Source organism: Dermacentor albipictus, chromosome 1, assembly GCF_038994185.2.
Source record: "Dermacentor albipictus isolate Rhodes 1998 colony chromosome 1, USDA_Dalb.pri_finalv2, whole genome shotgun sequence".
NCBI lineage: Eukaryota > Metazoa > Arthropoda > Arachnida > Ixodida > Ixodidae > Dermacentor > Dermacentor albipictus.
The window spans coordinates 396,729,763-396,749,542 of NC_091821.1; the positions used below are offsets into that span (position 1 = coordinate 396,729,763).

The following is a 19,780-nucleotide window of genomic DNA, read 5'->3' on the forward strand; positions in this document are numbered from 1 at the left end:
AGTTCACGAATGACTATAGTAGCAAAGCACAAATTTAAATGTAATGTTCTGACCAGCTATATTACATTGGTTATGCATGACTTGTGGGTGTTATAATTTTAGGTCACTTTTTATCTCATTGTCAGATACTTGTCAAACATTGCGGCATTGTTGTCACAATGCCATCATATCTTGGCCAGTGCCGTTGTTAAAATTGCGAGCTGGCTAATGCCAACTTGAAGGGAAGTCCCAAGTGCAAAAATTCCATGTTGTTTCCCACAGTCATATTCTGCCATTTCACCATTGCACAAGCAGCTGCTAATCTTGTAGTGGCAGCAGTTCACGGTTTGCTCTGCGTCACAACATGAGTATGTTACCTTTCATTATGCAATACACTTTGACTATGTGTGTAAGATTTCTCTCCTGACACATTTCCAGGGAAGGCCATGTGGACGAAGACACACTGGAAGACTTTGAGGCACTTCTTGCTCTCTTGGGTGAAGCTGGTTTACGCCCATCTCAGCTGGCGGCTTCGCCACATGGTGCTGTCACACCAGAAGACTTTGTGCACCGCATGGTTCATTACTGCCTCCAGCACAAGCTGTACCACTTGCTGTACCTTTTCTTGGGGGACCTCTGGTACGCATTAATGAAGAGATCGTTTTACTTGCTCAGTTTTTTTATTCCTTGTATGGAAGAGTGCACGCATGTATGACTTCTTCATGAGAGGCATGCTGGCTTCGAATGGAAATGAGGCAAAGAAATCGTGGAGGCTTGGAGAACCAGGTCCAGAACCCCACTCTTCTCTGCCAGTTTCACTACAGAAACAATGTGTTACTATGCCTCTTGCAGACTTCTGGTATCAGAATGGAACGGAAATACACCATGATCGAACATGACAAGCATGCCTGATGCAGATAAAATGAATAACAATTTCTGACCTGTCTGCCCCCTTCGTGGGGACTGTATGGTGTTGTAGACTTTACCAACCCTTCATCTCACCTCGGGAGCAAAATTTGGCTGTTGTATCAGTGGTCTTCTTGAAATTAGTTCTCAATATCGGAGTATTAATGCCTATGCTCTGGCAACACACATGTGACTAACCATGTCACTGGCTTAGATTGCCATGACTTCAGGCAGCACATGCCGACATACAATTTTTCTTCTTTCATGGTAGCTCATAACTTGATATGTTTAGCACTCATTGACGTATACAAATATATCAAAATGCTTAATTTTATGCAGGGGTGTGAAATAAAGGAGGACATAAAGGGACATGCCCCTTCTATGCACGTTCTTCAATATAGATTAACCACAGGTGCTTGTGGTGTACATTCTATGTGTCTTGATGTCCTTGTTTGTTTTGTGCCATTGCATGTGTTATATGATAACTAGCTGAAGCCTCAGTACTATAACAACGTGCTTAAAGATGCAGGCATGGAATGTAAAAACAGTTCAAGCACCATTTGGCTTTTGGCCACCAAACGCATATTATAGAAGTGGGAAATGGATTCTTCTCAATGAACTTCATACCTCTGAGTGGTAAATGTCAGCAGAATGAGAGCTTGTGCATGCAGGCTGTGTGTTTAAGTTCTTGGTCCAATCTCAGACCACTATGACACAAAAGATGCTTGCGTGATAAGAATGTGTAGGCATGGCTGAGAATATGTGACCCATGCCATTTTTAGAAATAAAATCATGAAAAGTGTGCCCTATAAATACGCATAGCTACCACCTGAGACCTTTCTGACTGGGACTGTTGATAAAACTGAATTAAGCGAAAAGAAATGAACTCAAATGAACGGGAGCCTACTCTGTTAAGTATGTATCAAGTATGCTTTTATAAAGACATTTAAAATATGACAACTTCGTCACATATGCTGTAAAGAATTTGCTTTCGAAGTGTTCACTTATAGGCACTTCCTAGTAGGGCTGGTATCATGTACATTCAAAAGTTTACAGAGTACAAGATCTTAGAAGAATCTTAATATTTCTGCAATCTGGGCATGCAGCCTGGAATTTAGATCTCTTATTTACTGGCTGGAGGCAAAAACTGAGCTGGAATACAACTTTTTCGTGAAACCTGTGCCTCAAAAACGTTTAACGCCAACTGTACTAAGTACAGAATAGTGTAATTGTACACATGTAAGTTCTAATAACATTGAATGTACATGGTGCTTTGAATAAGGTCAGAAATACTGTGTTTGCTGGCATGGTAGCTTTATTTTCCAATTTCTTTCAGCCAAGAACTGCCGCCTTTGTGTCCCAGTTGCAACAGCTCCTTTGTGTCAGCTCTGCGTGAACACTGGTGCTGGATGGAAGACCCAAATGGTGAATTTTGCTATTTCTTTAATGTGGCAATAAACAATAGCCAGGATTTCATGTTCTTCTGCAAAACTTTGCCTTTATGGTGCTTTCTGCTCATTTGACATTTATTTGGCAAGTTCATTGAATGTTACGTTGCATACCTCAAGCACTATAAAAAACAATACTTTGCTATTACTCTTCGCCACTGGTGCAAATAGGCGCTGACTTTTTACATGGAAGGGAAGCTTACTGTGATTTTCACTGGTAAACTTGGATTAGCCACTGGAATCCCTCAGAAAGCGCTTAGGTTTATTAAATTCCAATGTGGCATCGGTAAACAAACTGCTCCACACTGGTTTACCACCTTGCTTCAGTCTGTGGATTCCAGAAGCAATACCTTATTTACACTAATTCTGTTTTCATGCTTCTCAATAGTTTTGGTTATGCTTATCAATTTGAAACAGGTGGCAACAAGACATTTCAGCTTTTAAGAGAAAATGGGTGAATCGTCTTATCAGGAACAGATGGTATTTCTCTGTTGTTCTTGAAACAACTGTAAATGTGGGTTTGCGAATCAGTTCTTTTGTTGGAGAGTATATTCCGAGATCAGGAGACTTCACAGTTCAGTTCAGTACAATGCGTTGGCGGGCTAGTTGGTGCAAATCCATAATTACTTTGTTTAGCGCAAAACAAAGTAATTATGGATTCACAGTACAGCTTTTCAAATAGTTAATTCTGTGCTAATGAGGCACTGAAGTGAACATTTGTGCCATTTGGGTCTGTTATTTGCATGCAAAACTGATGAATTTTGCTATTCCTGTAAAAATGATGTTAGAGAGCTTTCGCGGTAAGAATAATTAAAAAAAATTAAATTATGGTTTTTTTTGTGTGCCAAAACCACTTTTTGATTATGAGGCACGCCGTAGTGGAGGACTCCAGAAATTTTGACCACCTGGGGTTCTTTAACGTGCACCTAAATCTAAGTACATGGGCATTTTCTCATTTTGCCCCCATCGAAATGCGGCCGCCGTGGCCACGATTCGATCCCTTGAACTTGTGCTCAGCAGCCCAACACAGCCACTGAGCAACCACGGCAGGTGGGGTAAGAATAATGAAGCAGAAACCATCTGACATATTTTATAGTCTTTGATGCAGCTCTGTGTACTTCAAAACTTTACACGCCAAGTGAGCATAAGGGGCCAGGATTTTCAACTTTGTTTCGGCACACTGTGCTTAGTGTCTAAATTGAATGTCTATAGCATGCTGTAATTTTTTTTCAGATGCTTTCAAAGCGCGGCGTGCAATGGTAGCACTCGCAAAATGCCTACCGAAGAAAGGTGGCAACGAGGATCCCGCTACCTTCCTTGCTGTGGCATCAACACCTAGCGACCCTGAAGACATTTCGCTATACCACCTGCTTCAAAAAGGAACGCCATTTGAAACTAGTGGCCTTTTTGCATGGCAGTCTATGAATGTCTGTCAAGGTATGGGTGCAAAGTTATGTTAATTTTAAGCTTGCTTTTAAGTACTGGTATTGGTAATATTGGTAAGCTGCACAATCCGTTGGCGGGCTAGTTGGTGCGAATCCGTAACTACTTTGTTTAGCGCAAAACAACGGACACAAGAAAGACGACAGGACAAGATGCTACTCTCAACTGACATCATTTTATTGTGTCACTCCTTTATAGACAGCAGAATCTAGAGGAACATGCGCAGTGAGTACCATGTGCAGGAACCACCAACATCCGATCACCAGAGTGCACTCATGCGACAGAATTCAAAAAACCATATTCAGCACTGTACAACGTTAAAGAAGGCACATTAATGCATTGCGACCCCAATGACTGTATGAAGAAAGCTTCCGATAATTCTCGGGCGGTGGTATCTAAGCGCTTTTTCAAAATCGTAGTGTCACGACACATAGCTTTGCACTTGCATATTTTACAATGTTGAGCTAAATGGGAACCTGTGCCTGTCGGTATGGATTGTTCATGTTCTCTAAGGTGCCCGTTAACACAGTGGCCTGACTGCCCCACATACGCTTTACCACATGACAACAGAATCTTATATACCACACCGACGCGGCGAACTACAACCTTCGCATGGTTCTTTTCACAGCCTGGCTTTTTTTACTTGTTTTTGAAATACGGCTGCACAACATTGACAGTTTCTGAGGAGCAGAAAACACCACTGGGATTTATCTAGTGGTGACATTCTTTGGATTGTGAGCCACTTTATGGCAAAACGGCACAACTTCAGGCCTCTTCTTTTGCATAACACAGTTACTTTTGACACACTGCAATCTTTGAGTGTGCAGGCGCATCAAGTAAAAGTTCCTTACGTGCACGGGACGAGTACCTCCAACAGGCGTGACCTGTTTGTAAGGATAGCTGTGAATCTAAAACTGGAGTTCACCGCCCCTAGATAGTTCATGTGTGAAAGTTCAACCTTTGCCATTGCCATTGTATAAAACAGTTATAGCCATGTCTCATTTTCTAAAATTTCTTTTCACTCTCCTCACTTCTAAAATTTGAAATAGAGCCTTCTCAAATGGTTGCAGTTTTATTATTACTTTCATGTCTTTCTCAATTCCTCAAGTGGACTCTGAAGGTTCCTCACTTCCCCACTTTTCCCAACCATCATTACGAGACAAATTTGGCCTGCGGGAGCAGCTAGGCTACACCTATTACCTCCACAAGGGGCGTCCTTGTGCTGCAACATTCAAGTTTTTGGCTCAGGAGATACTTCAGCAAGGCTGCCTCGTCAACAAAAGGTGAGCTGATAAGTGGAAGATTACCTCTTAGACTTGATCCTCGGCCCACCAGTTTGGAATGGCTTGCACTCTTTGCCCCTGTTAATGTATCATATTCAATCGTGTAAAGGCCGCAATTCTTTCTCACTATATTGACAAGGTGCAGCTTTTACATGGGGGCAGTCCATTTCAATTCAACCTTTTCAGGTTGTGCGTAATCCCAGTGATCTCGTTGCGCCAAGAGTGTGAATGCTGTTGTTTTCAGAATGTATTTATTTGTTGATGCATGCTCGCCACACACCTGGCGCCATTCTAGTTCTGAGCGCTATCATTGTCACCACTCTTTGTGCTCAGTTTTCCAGTATGCTTGTGGATACAGTCATCCTCTGTGGCGTTGATAGCGGTAGATATGTGTGGAAGCTTAAAGCTTTTCACAAAAATGTCCAAAGATGCAATAAAAAAAGCAGACAAGTTTTCTTCCCCATGCTTTTCTTACATGCTTAATTAATTAATTAGTTAGTTAATTCTGTGGAAGCCCTTAAGGTGGAGAAAAGTACATGAAATAGAAAAATTGGCATCCACCTGAAAGACAACCCTTACAGGTTTTTTGGAAAGAAAATCTCACAGTTGAAGAAAAAATACCCTGGTCCGGGACTCGAACCCTTGATCAACGCCTTTCCAAGTCGATCGCTCTACCATCTGAGCTAACCAGGAGGCTAGCCGATTGCAGAGAGAGGGCGAGTTAGTCGATAACTTGAGGTATTGGGACACTGAAAATGGCAAATCAGTTGTGCGGAAGCTTGCAAGGCGGAGAAAAGTTCACGAAAGAGAGAAATTGGCAGCCACCTGACTTGTAGCTCGAAGCTACAAAGTTCGAACTTGAATCCGGGACCAGGACAAATGGTATTCTGATGTTTGGCATAAATGGTATTTGATGCTTTGAGCTACAATTAGTGTAAATGTCAATTTTTCTCTTTCATAATTAATTAATTAATTTTCATTGTTGGCTGCCAAGTTTAGAGTGTGGCTATCACACGAATGCGCTCTTACTCGAGTGTGTAGTAGAACGTGCAGTAGAGCCTCATAAATTCATGAATGTTCCCTAGTTCATGTTGAAGCACGAGACAGCCCGAAGGGCAATCTGCTTGTCGCTGCCGCTGCTCTTCATCGTGCCAGTGTTGTCATAGTGACTGCTCGCGGTCAACCGAGTGAGATTTGCTTATGTTCGCCCGTGCACGCGTGACACCATGCTTGGTAATGTAAATTGTAAAGGAATGTTCACTGCAATTTGTTTATTTTAAAGAAATGTTCACTCCAATGAAACTACGAGCCTTGCTTTGTGTTGTCTAATACCTTGCTATCACAAGGAATGCTTCACTTTTCAGGCGAAACTGCGTTTCTTTATTATTATTATATCCTCAGTTGATCACTACTGCTAGATGTTCTGGACATGGAGAGGTATCATATGATATCATTTGCTTGTTCCTATGACATCTTCTAGTCACCTAACCAACCATTTTTCTCTGAAAGGGGTTACAAGGTAATGAGATCCCATATATGCCAACTCTTTTGCAAGTCATCTAAGGAGACCTTGTTTTCAAAACATTGCATAAATGAGTAAATAAACTTTATTTCGGAGACCAAGCTGTCGATGCCCGAAGGTTGGCAACCACCCTATTCCAAGTAGCCGTGGCCCTGGACCTGTTTACCAGCCAAAGTTGGTCCTCAGGTTTTGGGCTTGTCAGCTGTGTCTCCTACTGGTCTTCTGTTGCTGCTTGTATAGGCGTTGTCCACAGGCTATTTTTGCGTTCCCAGACCATGTGGTAAAGGGTGTTTGGTGTATTGCAATATTGGCAGTGTCTTGTAAATGTTGAGGGTTATATTGCGTGTAGTAGAGTGCCGTGGAGGTAATTGCCAATCTTAAGTCGGCGTAGTATGACGGCTTCTTCTCTGTTAAGCTTGATGTGTGGCGGTGGATATTCCCTCCTTTTCTGTTAATGTCCTGGAATGCTGTAGTATTTTCTTTGTATCAGTGCATGAAGTTAAAAAAAAATAATGCTGCCTTCCTGCTGCAGGATTCGGGGTGCCTGCAATAGAGCCTGGAGACTCGCTGAACAAAACACAGATGACATGAAGATGGTGGCTTCAAGTGTTGCCTTTGCGGAACTCCTGGGCAATGACTCTCAGAACTTCAGGCTGAACCTCAGAATGGCACGGCTTGTGTTTCCTAACAGTCCTCTAGGTGCTTGTTGTTCTATTTTGTAGACGTAGTGATCACTTATTTATAATGGGCTTTCACATCTTGCCATGCCAGATTATGTCCTTGTGATGGAGATGGGAGGGGAGGGGGAGAAAAAAAAATTAGCCTAGTTGGTGAATTACTTTAGCGAAAGGCTTAGTTTAGATGTGCATTCCAAGTGGCATAAACTCAGGATAAGCTCTTTTTTTCATCTTAAAAAATGGCATGCCAAATGTGTATGTATAATGCTTATGTACATTTGTAATTTGAACTGTTTGCCATGAATACTTAAAGTAACTGCAGGACCATGAAAAGATATCTTAGAAGTGTATGACACTGAGGTATCAGTAGAGGAACTGTGATAGCACAAAACAAACAAGCAGAAGAAAGGAGAAGAATGCATGAGGCACACATGTAAAATGTGTACTAACGTAGTTATCTTCTTCGTGCATGTTTGTTTGGTGTACACAGTTTCTTACCTAATGGTGCATGACTGACCAGCATACTCAACTGTAGGTTTCTCTCTACCAAAGTATTATTGATGGGGCAACATTGACATGGAATATATGTTTTCGTAATAAGTGAATTCAACTCATGCATGTTACATTTTATGTGCAAGTGTATTCAGAGGGTTGTCTTCAAAAATGAATTTGTGCTTGTTAGCTAGGGCTCATAATCACTGTACTGTATCGGTGGCTATAGACTGTCATCTTTGTGTGTGCCTGCTGTACTTGCAAGAAGACAGTCAATAGGAAAAATCTTTAGCATGCATTGACAACCAGCCACTTTCTGATAGCCTTCATTTAGGTTCATGGCCATGATACTTTTCATGTCAGTCCATGAAGGCCATTGTGGGTTTTTCGAGAGACACTTAACTGGATATACGACTGTAATAAGAGTTTCTGGTTAATTTTTATTTAAATCTTTTCTATTCATGCCTTTTCTATTCATGATTACCATCATCCCCTGTGTTTTCTCCCTCCCTTTTGGTTCCCTTTCCCTCCTACCCTAACACTGAGTAGCAGGCTTGAACATAGTAGTTCAGGCCGTCCTTCTAGCTTTTTTCTTATACAGCAAACCTCGTTAAACCATACCCGCTTAAACAGTAGTTTCATTTCAAAAGTAGTAAAGTCAAATCCCCGACTCCATTGAACATAATGTGTTCTGTATCCGTATAAATCGTACCAGCTTATTGCGTACATATTGGTCAACACGTAGTGTTTCCACTTTTCATCGCGCAAATACGGCCGTGCATTGCCTCCATCGGGTGGCCCGGCAGAACAACAAGCCTCAGAGATCAGAACAACAGCCTCCAAGTGCCCTGTGCGTTTGCACGTGAAGCCACATCAACATCAACATAATTTCGGCGCCATGCCAGAGAGCGTTGTGACGTCGTGCAAACAAGGGCTCATGTCATGCCGAAGCTCAGATAAAAAAGACGCCGGGTGCTCAGCATAGAAGAAACATTAGACATTGTTTGTGCTATCGAACGTGACACGAAGGAGTCGATGCTGGCACGCGACAGGGATCTACTGTTGACTACGGTGTGTGGCATTTGGAAAGTGAAGAAGTTGCTTGCCAGTGCTGGTGCGATTGTTTAGAGATGTCAGCTACAAGGTTCGACTTTTCACCATCGTTGCCTCTGTTGTTGCCGAAGTGTCGACTAGCGACAGTGATGAGGATGACACAGAAAGCGAAAGCACGGGTGATTGAGGCCCGACAGTGGCAGAAGCTGTGCATTATGTCAGCCTCATGAATGCAATCGTTGCGACGAGAACAGTACCGCACAATGAATAAGGCGCCCCGTGACTTCTGCAGCACTACTGCCCGCGTGCACGGAGAACATGCAACGCTAGCAAGGAATCTGCCATGCAAGTGTTTGGCGAGAAGAGGGGGCTGGCTGAAAAGCTGGCTCGCAGCTTCAGTAATACCAATGAGCGCTTTTGATCATGATCAAGCCTGATCCGGATCAGAATTCTCGACTGCGATTGGCTGCCTCGCACATCTTGCGCAAATGAGCCAATCGTGACTGAGCCGACGGCAGGCTGCTGTCGTCGCTGCTAGGCCGCAGCGGCATCAAACAAAAATAACACTTTTTTCGCGTGAAGTGTATAAATACTGCATGTTTTTTTCCTCCTTTCATTGCGCATTCTCTGAATTCCATTTTTGACAGCTAAGTGGGCGACCTCATGCTATTTCTGTTAAAGGGACACTAAAGTGAAAAGTGATTTCTTCTGCATCAGTAAATCACCGTTCTACAACGCCAAAAACACCACTCTTACAACGATAAGACGTTTGGTAAGCCAGAAAAAGCGCAAGAAAGAAATGCGGGTGGCGACGCCTACTTGAGTTCCCGCACCTGGGGGCTGTGACGTCTTGGATTTTGATGGCATTTTCTAGGGCCTACTAATGATATATAGCGGTACAGATTGACTACATTGTGTTCTAAAGGAACCAAATATTAAACATGCCAAGTTTCGGGAACCTTTATTCAGCCAACGCGGCCCAAATGCGAAAACAAACTTTGGAATCCCTGACGTCACGCTGACGTACCAGCGCTGGCGTTTCGGCGCGAAATTCAAATACTGATACTTGGACCTTCATTTTCTCATCTAATATTCAAACTATTTTCTTGAAATGACTGCCTGCAGGTTTCTCAAACAATGCTTTATTAGTCTAAACTGATTTATTGTTTCCCTTTAGTGTCCCTTTAAAGGGCCCCTGAAACGGTTCGGACAAATTTTGTAGGCGCGTAGGATACAGATTAAGTACAACATTCGCACCACAATTTAAGTGAAGCGTTACGTATTAATGGAGCTGCAAGCGATTAGAAGTTACCCTCCTCCCTAGCTATGCTTTTCCTCCTCAACTCGCTCGCCGAGCGAGCGGCGCTAAGCTCCGCCTTCACTTGTTCAGCGTCACGATGCGACGTCACATCGCTCACTTCCGGTTGTTTAGGAGCACGCCCCCTCCCGCGCGAGACCTCTCCGCTAGCCGCTTGGCCGTCGACCGAGAGCTATCGAAGCAGCGTGCGTTGCGAGCATTCTGTCGTAGCGCCGAACGTGTCCGGTACTCCGCTAAAAACAGGCAAGCTGGTCATTTCGGCAAATGACTGGAGGCATAAATTCAAGCTGATGAAGGAACTTTAGCGTAGACGTACGTGAGCAGCCTGATCGGTCTGCACGGTCCAGACACTTGCTGGCGCAGCGCTTAGCCAGTCAAACAAAGCGCTAATATTGCTCTAACCAAGTGTAAAGCATTTTAAACATTTTTAAATCAACGTGTTGATGATTACACTCCTGCGAAAAATACACACCAGCAGCAAAGAATACACTTCGTTGCTGCTACTGTGTATGGTTGAGCTCTGTGCCACCAGGTGGCTGCACCGTGCAGACCGTTCACATTTGCCCTTCTGCTCATCTCGTGGCTCATCCCGGCACAGTCAAGCGGCCAGACCCTGTCCCCTTGCGCTTGCCCTAATACTGGACTCGCGGTTTGCAGGTCGCTAGGTTTGCAGTCCACAAGGCAACAAAGTCGAATCATAGTGCTCGCGAAAAGACTGAGACCGACTCTGACCGCGGAGCTCTCGTCAAAATGGAGTACGTTGTAACACAAGCAGACGACACTTGCTGTGTGCCGGAAGTGCTGAAATGTACTAAAAAACTATTCTTGTGTATTCTCTTTAAGTTATTTTCTTTTTACAAAAACAAAGTAACTAACATTCCAACTATTACGAGCATCATTTGTTCACCATAAAGTTGGAAAAATTATCGACCACGCGCCCTGGTCAGCCAATCAGATAGCTCGCCCATGTGACGTAATATGGGTTATTTGCATCATATGGGTAGGGGCGGCTTAAAACTCCGCCGAGCAGTGCGCTGCGATCGGCAGCGATGGGTATTTTTAAAACCCTATAATAAATTACACGCTTTACGCAGAGCACTTAGATGCATCAATTAATCATCAGAAGAACCTACTCTAACGACTCAGTACGTTTGTAGAAAATCGCCAAAATCGTTTCAGGGTCCCTTTAAGCAGTACTACCGTTTAGTACGTACTTTTTCCGAGCTCCGGCCAACTACGGTTTAACAAGGTTTCACTGTAATAAATTTCTCTCTCTTTTGTCTTGTGATAATGTGCACCAACACCTGAAGTAAATTAAATCTTTTATGAGTTCATTTGGTTAACTTCAAGTTTGTTATTTGCAGCTCATGTTCATTTGCACTTTTCATAATATTAAAGATATACCATAATTTCTGGAGCTCTCATCTTCATCTTTTTGGGGAGTTAGTCAGCTGTGAAAATATAGGGGCAGATTGAAATTCATCAAAGTAGCTATGTGCACTTAAGTAAGAGTCGAAAAGGTGTGTCTGCAGCTCAGACTGCAGATCTGGTTTGAAATAAAGTCTCCTTGCAGATAAACTAATTGATTTTGGTGTCGGTTCTTGAAAACTGAAAATTTTGCCCTTCTGTGCCGACTGTGTGCAGGAGAACTGCTTAGAGCCATTCGAAACAGCAAGGAAGTTGCCAGGAAGCTTCTGCATCAAGGAGCCATCTCCCTTCAACGGACTCTTATGGACTCCTCTCATACAGCGTAAGTGGTTGAGCTATACGCTTCTTACTTAAGTGTTTCATAATTGTTTTCATTTGTCCAGCTTTCTCCTGTGAAATTCTGGGCACCTGGTGTTGTAGATGTACTGACATACATGACCAGTGCTGCTTACTAGAAGTTAATTTGGCCTTGTAAGAACCTTCAGTTGTCTGCTAGACATTTTGGAGCTTGTAGGAGTCAACAATATTCGTAGAAAAAAAATAGTATTCTGATGTATTTCATCATTATTGTGGTTCTCCTGTTGTAAAATTTCTGAGTGACCTGGACAGATATATTCATTGTGATGCCTATAACTTTCAAGAGAGGTGAAAACAACTACATAAATACTATCACTATAATTGCTTAGTACATGGTTGTTTCACTATTGTTAATGACATTAGAGGATAGCAGTATAGATCAGAGAACAAATGTGTAGCTGATATTTAGAGTAATGATGGAGTGATGAAATAAGGAAATTTGATGGCATAGGTAGCAGGATAATTTTACTATGACATGCAATAATACTATAACACGCTTTTCGCTATTTCGCATTTCCTTTTGTATGCTCATGCAATTTAATGGTGTACGATAAATATGTGTATGCACGTGATGTATCTTACTTGTTTTGTACTTGTAATTGTTATTTATTTTTCATTGAACCCGCAAGTAGCCTGTGGCTATGGGTCCAACCAGTTTTGGTATTTCGATATGTTCTACATCTGCAAGCAAAGAATTGAATTGAATAGCAGCTTGAAACTACTGGGAGAGTGGTGGTAGTGGTATCAGTAGTTGTGGTGGCAACTAGTCTTTAAAATCGTTTTTAAATTCAGCCATTTCCAAAAATGTGTATGTAGATTAACGCACAAAGCATATGTTTAGCTTAAAGGTGTCAGACATATAAATTACATTGCTCATATGAATCATTCCTCTTGTTTGAGGCCGTTTTAAGCAAGCCACACTGCTTGCTTGTACTTGTTTTAAGGGCTAACTGTTTGTCAGCTCAGATTGACCTGATCATTATGGTTTATGATGATGAAAACATGCTGTGCTTTTCATGGAGTAGTTTGCTCTAGAGGAATGAGATTGTGTTTTCAGCTGCACGCCACACGTTGCGCCAGGCAAAAGCGAAACCCTTGCTGCTACCTCTGCTACTGTGCAATCAGCTGTCGGAAATGCAACTTGGCGGTCGCTAACACAGTGTGCTGCATTCATATTGCCAATTTTGAAACTATAATAGTTGGCTGCAAGAATAGAGTCATTCCATTTAAGAAATGGAATGACGCTATGTGGCCAAGTTCACAAACCGCTGCTGCACAAAGACTGACTGTGTTGCCAGCCATTTGCGATGCATGGCTTTCCATGAAAATAAAAAAGTTGACTCATTCGCCAGCGTTGTACAGTTAACCTCTATCTAAAGAAGGGACTCTGACCTTGGAACGTCAGCAAGAGTGAGTACCACTTGCTACACAGTGACAAATGGAGTAGCACCTCTTCTTGGCATAGCAAGTTTCGCACACGTTATCTACGCACATCCACTCTAACTCAAACACAAACTTACGCCCATTCTACCCCCAAGTATCAATAATGCGTGAATGGGCGGACTCTTGAAACAATGCATCAAAGCATGGGTGGCACAAGAATGTTCGAAGTTGAACGCTTCGCGACTGTCCACAGAGTAAGTAAGCGACTAGTGATAATACTTCTTTGCTACAAGCTATTAAAAAGCCCAGAACATCTACATTCTCAGCCTGGTGTGCGGCAAGAACTAATCTACCTCAACTGAGCACACCCGGCAGGAAAAAAACAATCGGACAATGACTGCACTGAGGAACATTACGGAGTCAGAAACATGACAAGCCGCTGCTTAAGAGTGATTGGCAAACAAAGAATGAAGAGCAAAAAACACTCATCTTGATTAAATTCAGAATTCAAAAGTTTGGACAGCTTGAAATATCTACAGTAAAACCTTCTTCATTTGGATTTCACGGGAACGAAAAAGTGTTCGAATTAACCGAATGTTGAATTATCAAGGCTATCAAGAAAACAATAAGCAAATGCATCCTACGTCAACATGATTTCATTTACCGAATGAATCAGCAAATCCTGTTTCTACTTTGCACAAAAGCAGTGCGGAAGCTGCAATTCTCATCTCGTGACTGATTAGCGCTCGCAGCAGCGAAGGCCTCGTGACTTCCATCACAGTGTGTGGCTGCGGCATGCGTCTTCATCTGAGATGCTTTCCACTACCTTGCTCACATCCCGATTATTTTTTTCCCAGTGTTGCCAGGTCACCACCCATCGCGATGTAGATGGTGCTCTTCATCCTCGACAGCTTCACACTAAGAAAAACAAATATGCTGTTTGCCACAACCATTGCGAACAAAACCGTGGCCGCTGTCAATGCAATCATGCACGACAACCTTGTGGTTCTGAAGCCGTGCGGCCAACATGCACACCGAGTCAAAGCAAAACTACTGTTTGCCACAGCCACTGTGGATGAAACTGCGGCTGCTGTCAACGTGATCATGTATAGCAACTACGCTGTCATAAAGGCGTGCGGCCAATGCGGTGCTAAGTGCGGCGATAAACACAAGAAGAAAGGCTTTAAAGGCACAAACAGGCACAATGCATTCTGGCATTGCTGTCATTCACGTATGTTTGTCACTGATGACTATGGCGATGCGAACTTTGCCGCTTCATTTTGGTGGACGCTAATGCCGTTTTTGCTCTTTTGTGTCGCACATTTGCGGCGCTTCACGCTCGCCGAGCTTGACGTGCGGCCAAATACGTCCGAATTAACAAGAGTTTCATTGCATTAAATAATGCATATGCCTGCCGGGACTGGAGGAGGAGTTCAAATAATCCAATTTTCTGAATTAACGAATGTAGAATTAACGAGGTTTTACTGAATAATTCTAACCCCCTTCATGTAATAGCACCATATACATTGCTCGCACTGTTTGAACAAGGCATAACAAGCTCCAAAGCACTTACATGTCTTCTGAAGCTGTGGCCAAGGCTTTGTGTCATCCACCCAGTCAATGTCTACAATGTCCACTGAAACAGAAGTCTGCTGAGCTGCACCGGCGTGATGCACATCCATTGTAAACATGGAGGCAACAGAGGCAGTTTAGGTAGGCAGTGGACATGCCACCACTTGATCAAACATGGCAGCGCCCATGGGATCGGTGTGAAAGTGGTCTCTGTATTCAAAAAGTGATGCAGAGTTAATTGTTGTTTTGCTACAACAGTATGGTACAGGCATGTGACTTCTTGCTGTATTTGGTCTGTCACCAAGTGGATGCGTATTCATCCCTGCTTTTCTTTCTGGTCCGCTATGCTGCTCCTACACGCAGCAATAGTTTGTAGCTATCTGTAAAAAGAGAGGGAAATAAAAAATAGCATTTTATTGTAGGTCTGTAATAAAAGAATGTAAGCCGAGGTTTAGAGCTGAAAAATTTAATAAGTGTAAACTTAGGAGTTGTGTACTTGGTCTCAAATGTTAAAGGGATGAACTAATAGCAAGTACCACGCTGTTCTTTGCATTTCATATTGTCATCTAGGCTGGATGAGGCCTGCAGTAGTGGAGCATTTCTCTTGCATCGCTTTGCATGCAAGCATGGCCTAGACACACCTGACGCGATGCTGCGTGTGTGTGCGGCGTCTGGTGACTGGCTGGGCTTCCTTCTTTGGGCACAACTGCTGCAGCTGCCGAGGGTGCAGGTGAGGCACTGCATTCTACCCATGCCTCTGTAAGACAACTTAAACGAGGGTTTGGTTTACCCATTCCACTTCAAGATGGCACTAAATATTACTTGTAACTTAAAAGACAAACAAACAATATAATTCCTTAAGTGTAAAGGTAACATGCTCGTCAACCGATTGTTTGCACCTGCTCTATTATTCTGACTTTACTGTAGCACAGTCACCGTTCCTGTAAACCAATGTATTACAGAAACTGAAATTTTGGACAAAGTATGGTTTCTTGTTACATTTTTCGGACATTATCCATGCTTGCAAAGGCACAAAAGTGATGGCCTTGACCAAAGTTGGTGCTGGTCAGGTTGGCACCTATATCATTGAAATTGTTTGCGTGGTGGTCTTTGGGGCTTCTAAGTGTCGTGCAGCCAGTATGAATAGGTATGCATCGACTCTGGACCTAACTGAATCATTGGTTGCCAACACCCAACAAAGGGCTGTTTAAGGATAATGTCCTAGGCAGTGTTGGCCAATGTGACTGTGACGCCCATCGGTGATTGAGCCTGAGATCACGCGCACAGAAGGGGGTTAACTTGCGTGCAGGCAGAAAGATCTTAAGTGAATTTATGTGAAACAGCCTAAACTTCCAACATCAGACAATCAAGGCCGCATGTGACATCATGGCAATGCGTGATGTCACCTCTGCAAAACACCTCTGCAGTACGACAGTCATGAAATTTCAAGTGATCTTATTCAAGTACAGTGTTGAGCAAATGCCTGCAAGAGAATCTATGCTGCTAGACATTGTAAAAGGGAAGCAAATTTAGTTTTCTCTCGAAATTCATTTTACCAACTGCCTGAATTTTTTGACATTTTTGTTGCCCCATTAGTTTCCAGGTAATCGGTCAGTGAAATGATATGTGAAATTAGCTTTGGTTTTTTTACTCAACTGCATTTTCATGCGAAATCAGTGGTTTTCAAACTTCAAGTCATTGCAGATGCATTGAAGTGCTTGTCTTTTAGGCACCCCTTAAGTACATTGAATTTCTGAACAAGACATGCTGAAAAAAAAAAGAAAGAAACCTAATGTCATGCCAGGATCATTACAGCTACTGTAGCAGAATGCTACATTTCATTCTGATAATGCCAGATTCAATTAAAGAAAGCTGAAATAGTAAATTTGTCTCACTCCATTCCAGATTCTTGTTTTCAATTTGAATTTAAATTGAAGGAAGGAATGTGGCTCGACAAGAATAGGCAAAAACAGAGTAAAAAATACAGTGTATGGTAAGCCTTCACAAACTGCTCATAGGCAAGTTCAAACATGGATGTCTTATAAAAGGACCCTATGGCCGTTTCAAAGTGGTGCAAAATGGCATTGCATGGAAAAGGGCTTTTAATCTACTGAGAATAAGAAACAGCATAACAGGGCTATGAAAACGTAGTTCAGAGAACCCTCCAGGTAGTTGCATGTAGACTCGCTATGTCATTGCAGTTCCTCCCAATGGTCGTCCACAAGAACATGTGGCACTCTAAGCAGCCTCAGTATGGCATCATGATGCATCAGCTAGGGGAGGCATGTACTGTTTAGTTTCTTAAGTGTGTGAGGTCCCACGTGTGCCCTTGGGACAATGGAAGGACAACACAGTTGGGCAAACAGTCAGAAGAACATTCATTAAGGCAAAAGCCTTAATTAGATGGATGGAAACAACTTTATTGAAAATCTTGCAAGGCTTAATGACCCGGGCTCAGGTCTCCTACGAGGGGACCTTGAGGCTTTGCCTCGTCGCTGCCTCTTGCGCCCGCGGGACAGCCCACTCTTGTGTCTCGAGGTTGGAGCTGTGCAGAGCGGCGGCCCACTTCGAGGCAAGAGCCTCTGGAGGTACTGCCATTTTAGCTGCTATAACAGGACACTTCCACAGCATGTGCGAGAGCGTCACTCTAGTTGCCTGACGTAACTTGCAAAGAGCATTCGGGTATTGTGTGGGGAAAATGTGCCACAAGCCTGAAGCGGTTCGTTGCAATGGCTCATACCCCAAAAAAGTGGCGTCTGGTCCAGTGATGCAAAAAATATCACTATCAGGAATGGCTCATACTCCCGCATGCAAGCAAAGATGCAGTGGCTGAATATGAATGAAGAAAGAAAGAAAGAAAGAAAGAAAGAAAGAAAGAAAGAAAGAAAGAAAGAAAGAAAGAAAGAAAGAAAGAAAGAAAGAACCTTTAGGTAGTGCATTAGGTGCTCGTATGTGTTGTTGAGGAGGTCGACCTACAGCGCCATACGTTTACTTCATACTGCAGCTCGTTACGTCTTGCGAGAAGTCTGACCCCTCGTATAACTTAAAGGGGCACTAAAGGCAAAGCATAAGTCAACGTGGACTGTTAAAATACCATTCCGGAAACCTCTCAGTGCTTGTTTCATGACAAGAAAAGACTTTGCTTAAGAGAAAAATCATGTCTGAAGGGTCCGCATACCTTTAGTGCAATTCAAATCACCCGCCACCAAGCGGGGGTGTGGTGACGTTTCATACACCATCCCCGTTCGTTATGGCATTCTGTACGTAAAACGGTGCTCTACAGATGGCACTACGGATTTTTGTGCGAAATGCAACCGCGTGGCCATGGAGAAACCGAGCCAAGACAGAGTGTTGGATTTGCTGCTGTAGCTGCTCTTGGTCAATTGGCATGGACCGTTTAGGCATCCCGCGGCATCACATAGATGTGGAAGTCTGATACGTGCAGTTCATGGGAGTTTCATGAGCTGACAAAAGCAGCACAGCATTGTACGATAACGAAACTACTGAGATGCATAGCTGCAAGCAGTGCAGAGTTGAGCTAAAATGTAAAATGAAACCTTTCGACTGCCCACGTCGTTGTCAAGAGTAACATCAATTAGTTCTTTTTTCTAAACGTTGAATAGAACTGGGCAAGCAGCATTTTCTTCCGTCTTATAATGCAATGCAATTATCTTTTTATTACAAGAGGTTGAGTACTGGTGACAGAAATAAAATGAGGAGTGCCTTCGTCATTGTGCTAGCACTTGAATGTCACAGGTGAGTCGCAAATTGTGTCCTGCATTTACTTTAACTTCTTGATTACTAAAACTGTGTTCACGATAATACTGAAGCTTTAGGTTTCCTTGAGCATTAATCTATCACTTTAGCTTGGCTTCCTATTTGCATTTACTGTCCCTTTAATGCATTACTAGGTGTGCAGCAGGCGTTTGCCTTTACCTGTTACAGGAGTGTAACATGGTGCTGAACTTCTTGCACCTTTCATCCACTATAGCCTGCTAGCTGAATTAATACCCATAGGACACTTCAATGGGTGCATGACAAATCGAGGAAGTCCGACTCACTACGACCAGATAGCGAGCGAGTATGTTCACGCTGGACACCAATGCCTAATCATTTGCATGTACAATCATGCAAACGGTGGCATGTTCGAACAATCGTGTTTGTCCATTCCATTGTCCTGCTCCTAAGCCTTTTGCAAGACAGCCCCTCGAATGGTGCGGGAGTGCCTGAAATGTCTGTGCTGCTTGCCAACCCCAAGCCAAAGAGGAAGAGCCTACTCCCTTTTGTGCCCCAGTAACCCCTCTGTTAGGTGGCATTAGCAGTGTTACACTCGTGCCATTTCTCATATGCTGCAACCACACCGACCACTGCTGGCGCTAAACTACGTGGAGGCGCCAGATTACAGGAGATGCAAGAGCCACGTGGGGACAACAACATCGGGGGACGCGTGAATGTTGATCTCCCCCCCCTCTCCCCAACTTAAACCACCACATACTCTGATGAAGCATGTCACGCAGTCTAATGTAAGCGCTTGCTTCGCGAACAAGAGTTAGTACATGCAGCAGTGGCCGTGCCAAGCAAATGTCCACGCACTGTCCGCGCACCGAGAATGTCTCCGAGGTACACCGCTGGCATCCATTGGCCACAGCAGCAGTGCTGCAGACTCTACGGCACGACTCGAGGCCAGGATCCCAGAAATGGTGACATACTAGTTGGCACAAGTAAGCGTTGCTCATGCCGACATGCCTTGCTGGCAAGAACTGCAGTAACCTTTGATGGCTGCCGGCTCTTTTCCCAGCTACCGAGGGCAGAGAGCCGCACACAGACAGCTGCTGAAGTCACACTGTCAAACTGGCCACAGGCATCTCGATTGCCTGGGGCGGCTTGATCATAGTCTGGAGTCTGGGGCAACAGCACAA

General features: G+C 43.5%; 1 protein-coding gene across 1 annotated transcript in view; it reads left to right on the plus strand.

Annotated features, from left to right (window-relative positions):
• Positions 1–19,780, plus strand: part of LOC139054673 (spatacsin) — a 92,418-nt gene that overhangs the window by 34,741 nt on the left and 37,897 nt on the right. Inside the window, exons 13-19 of the mRNA XM_070532080.1 lie at positions 418–618; positions 2,222–2,310; positions 3,567–3,770; positions 4,885–5,059; positions 7,114–7,280; positions 11,766–11,871; positions 15,432–15,591. Of these exons, the coding sequence (XP_070388181.1) occupies positions 418–618; positions 2,222–2,310; positions 3,567–3,770; positions 4,885–5,059; positions 7,114–7,280; positions 11,766–11,871; positions 15,432–15,591 (1,102 nt within the window). The remainder of the gene's footprint in view (positions 1–417; positions 619–2,221; positions 2,311–3,566; positions 3,771–4,884; positions 5,060–7,113; positions 7,281–11,765; positions 11,872–15,431; positions 15,592–19,780) is intronic.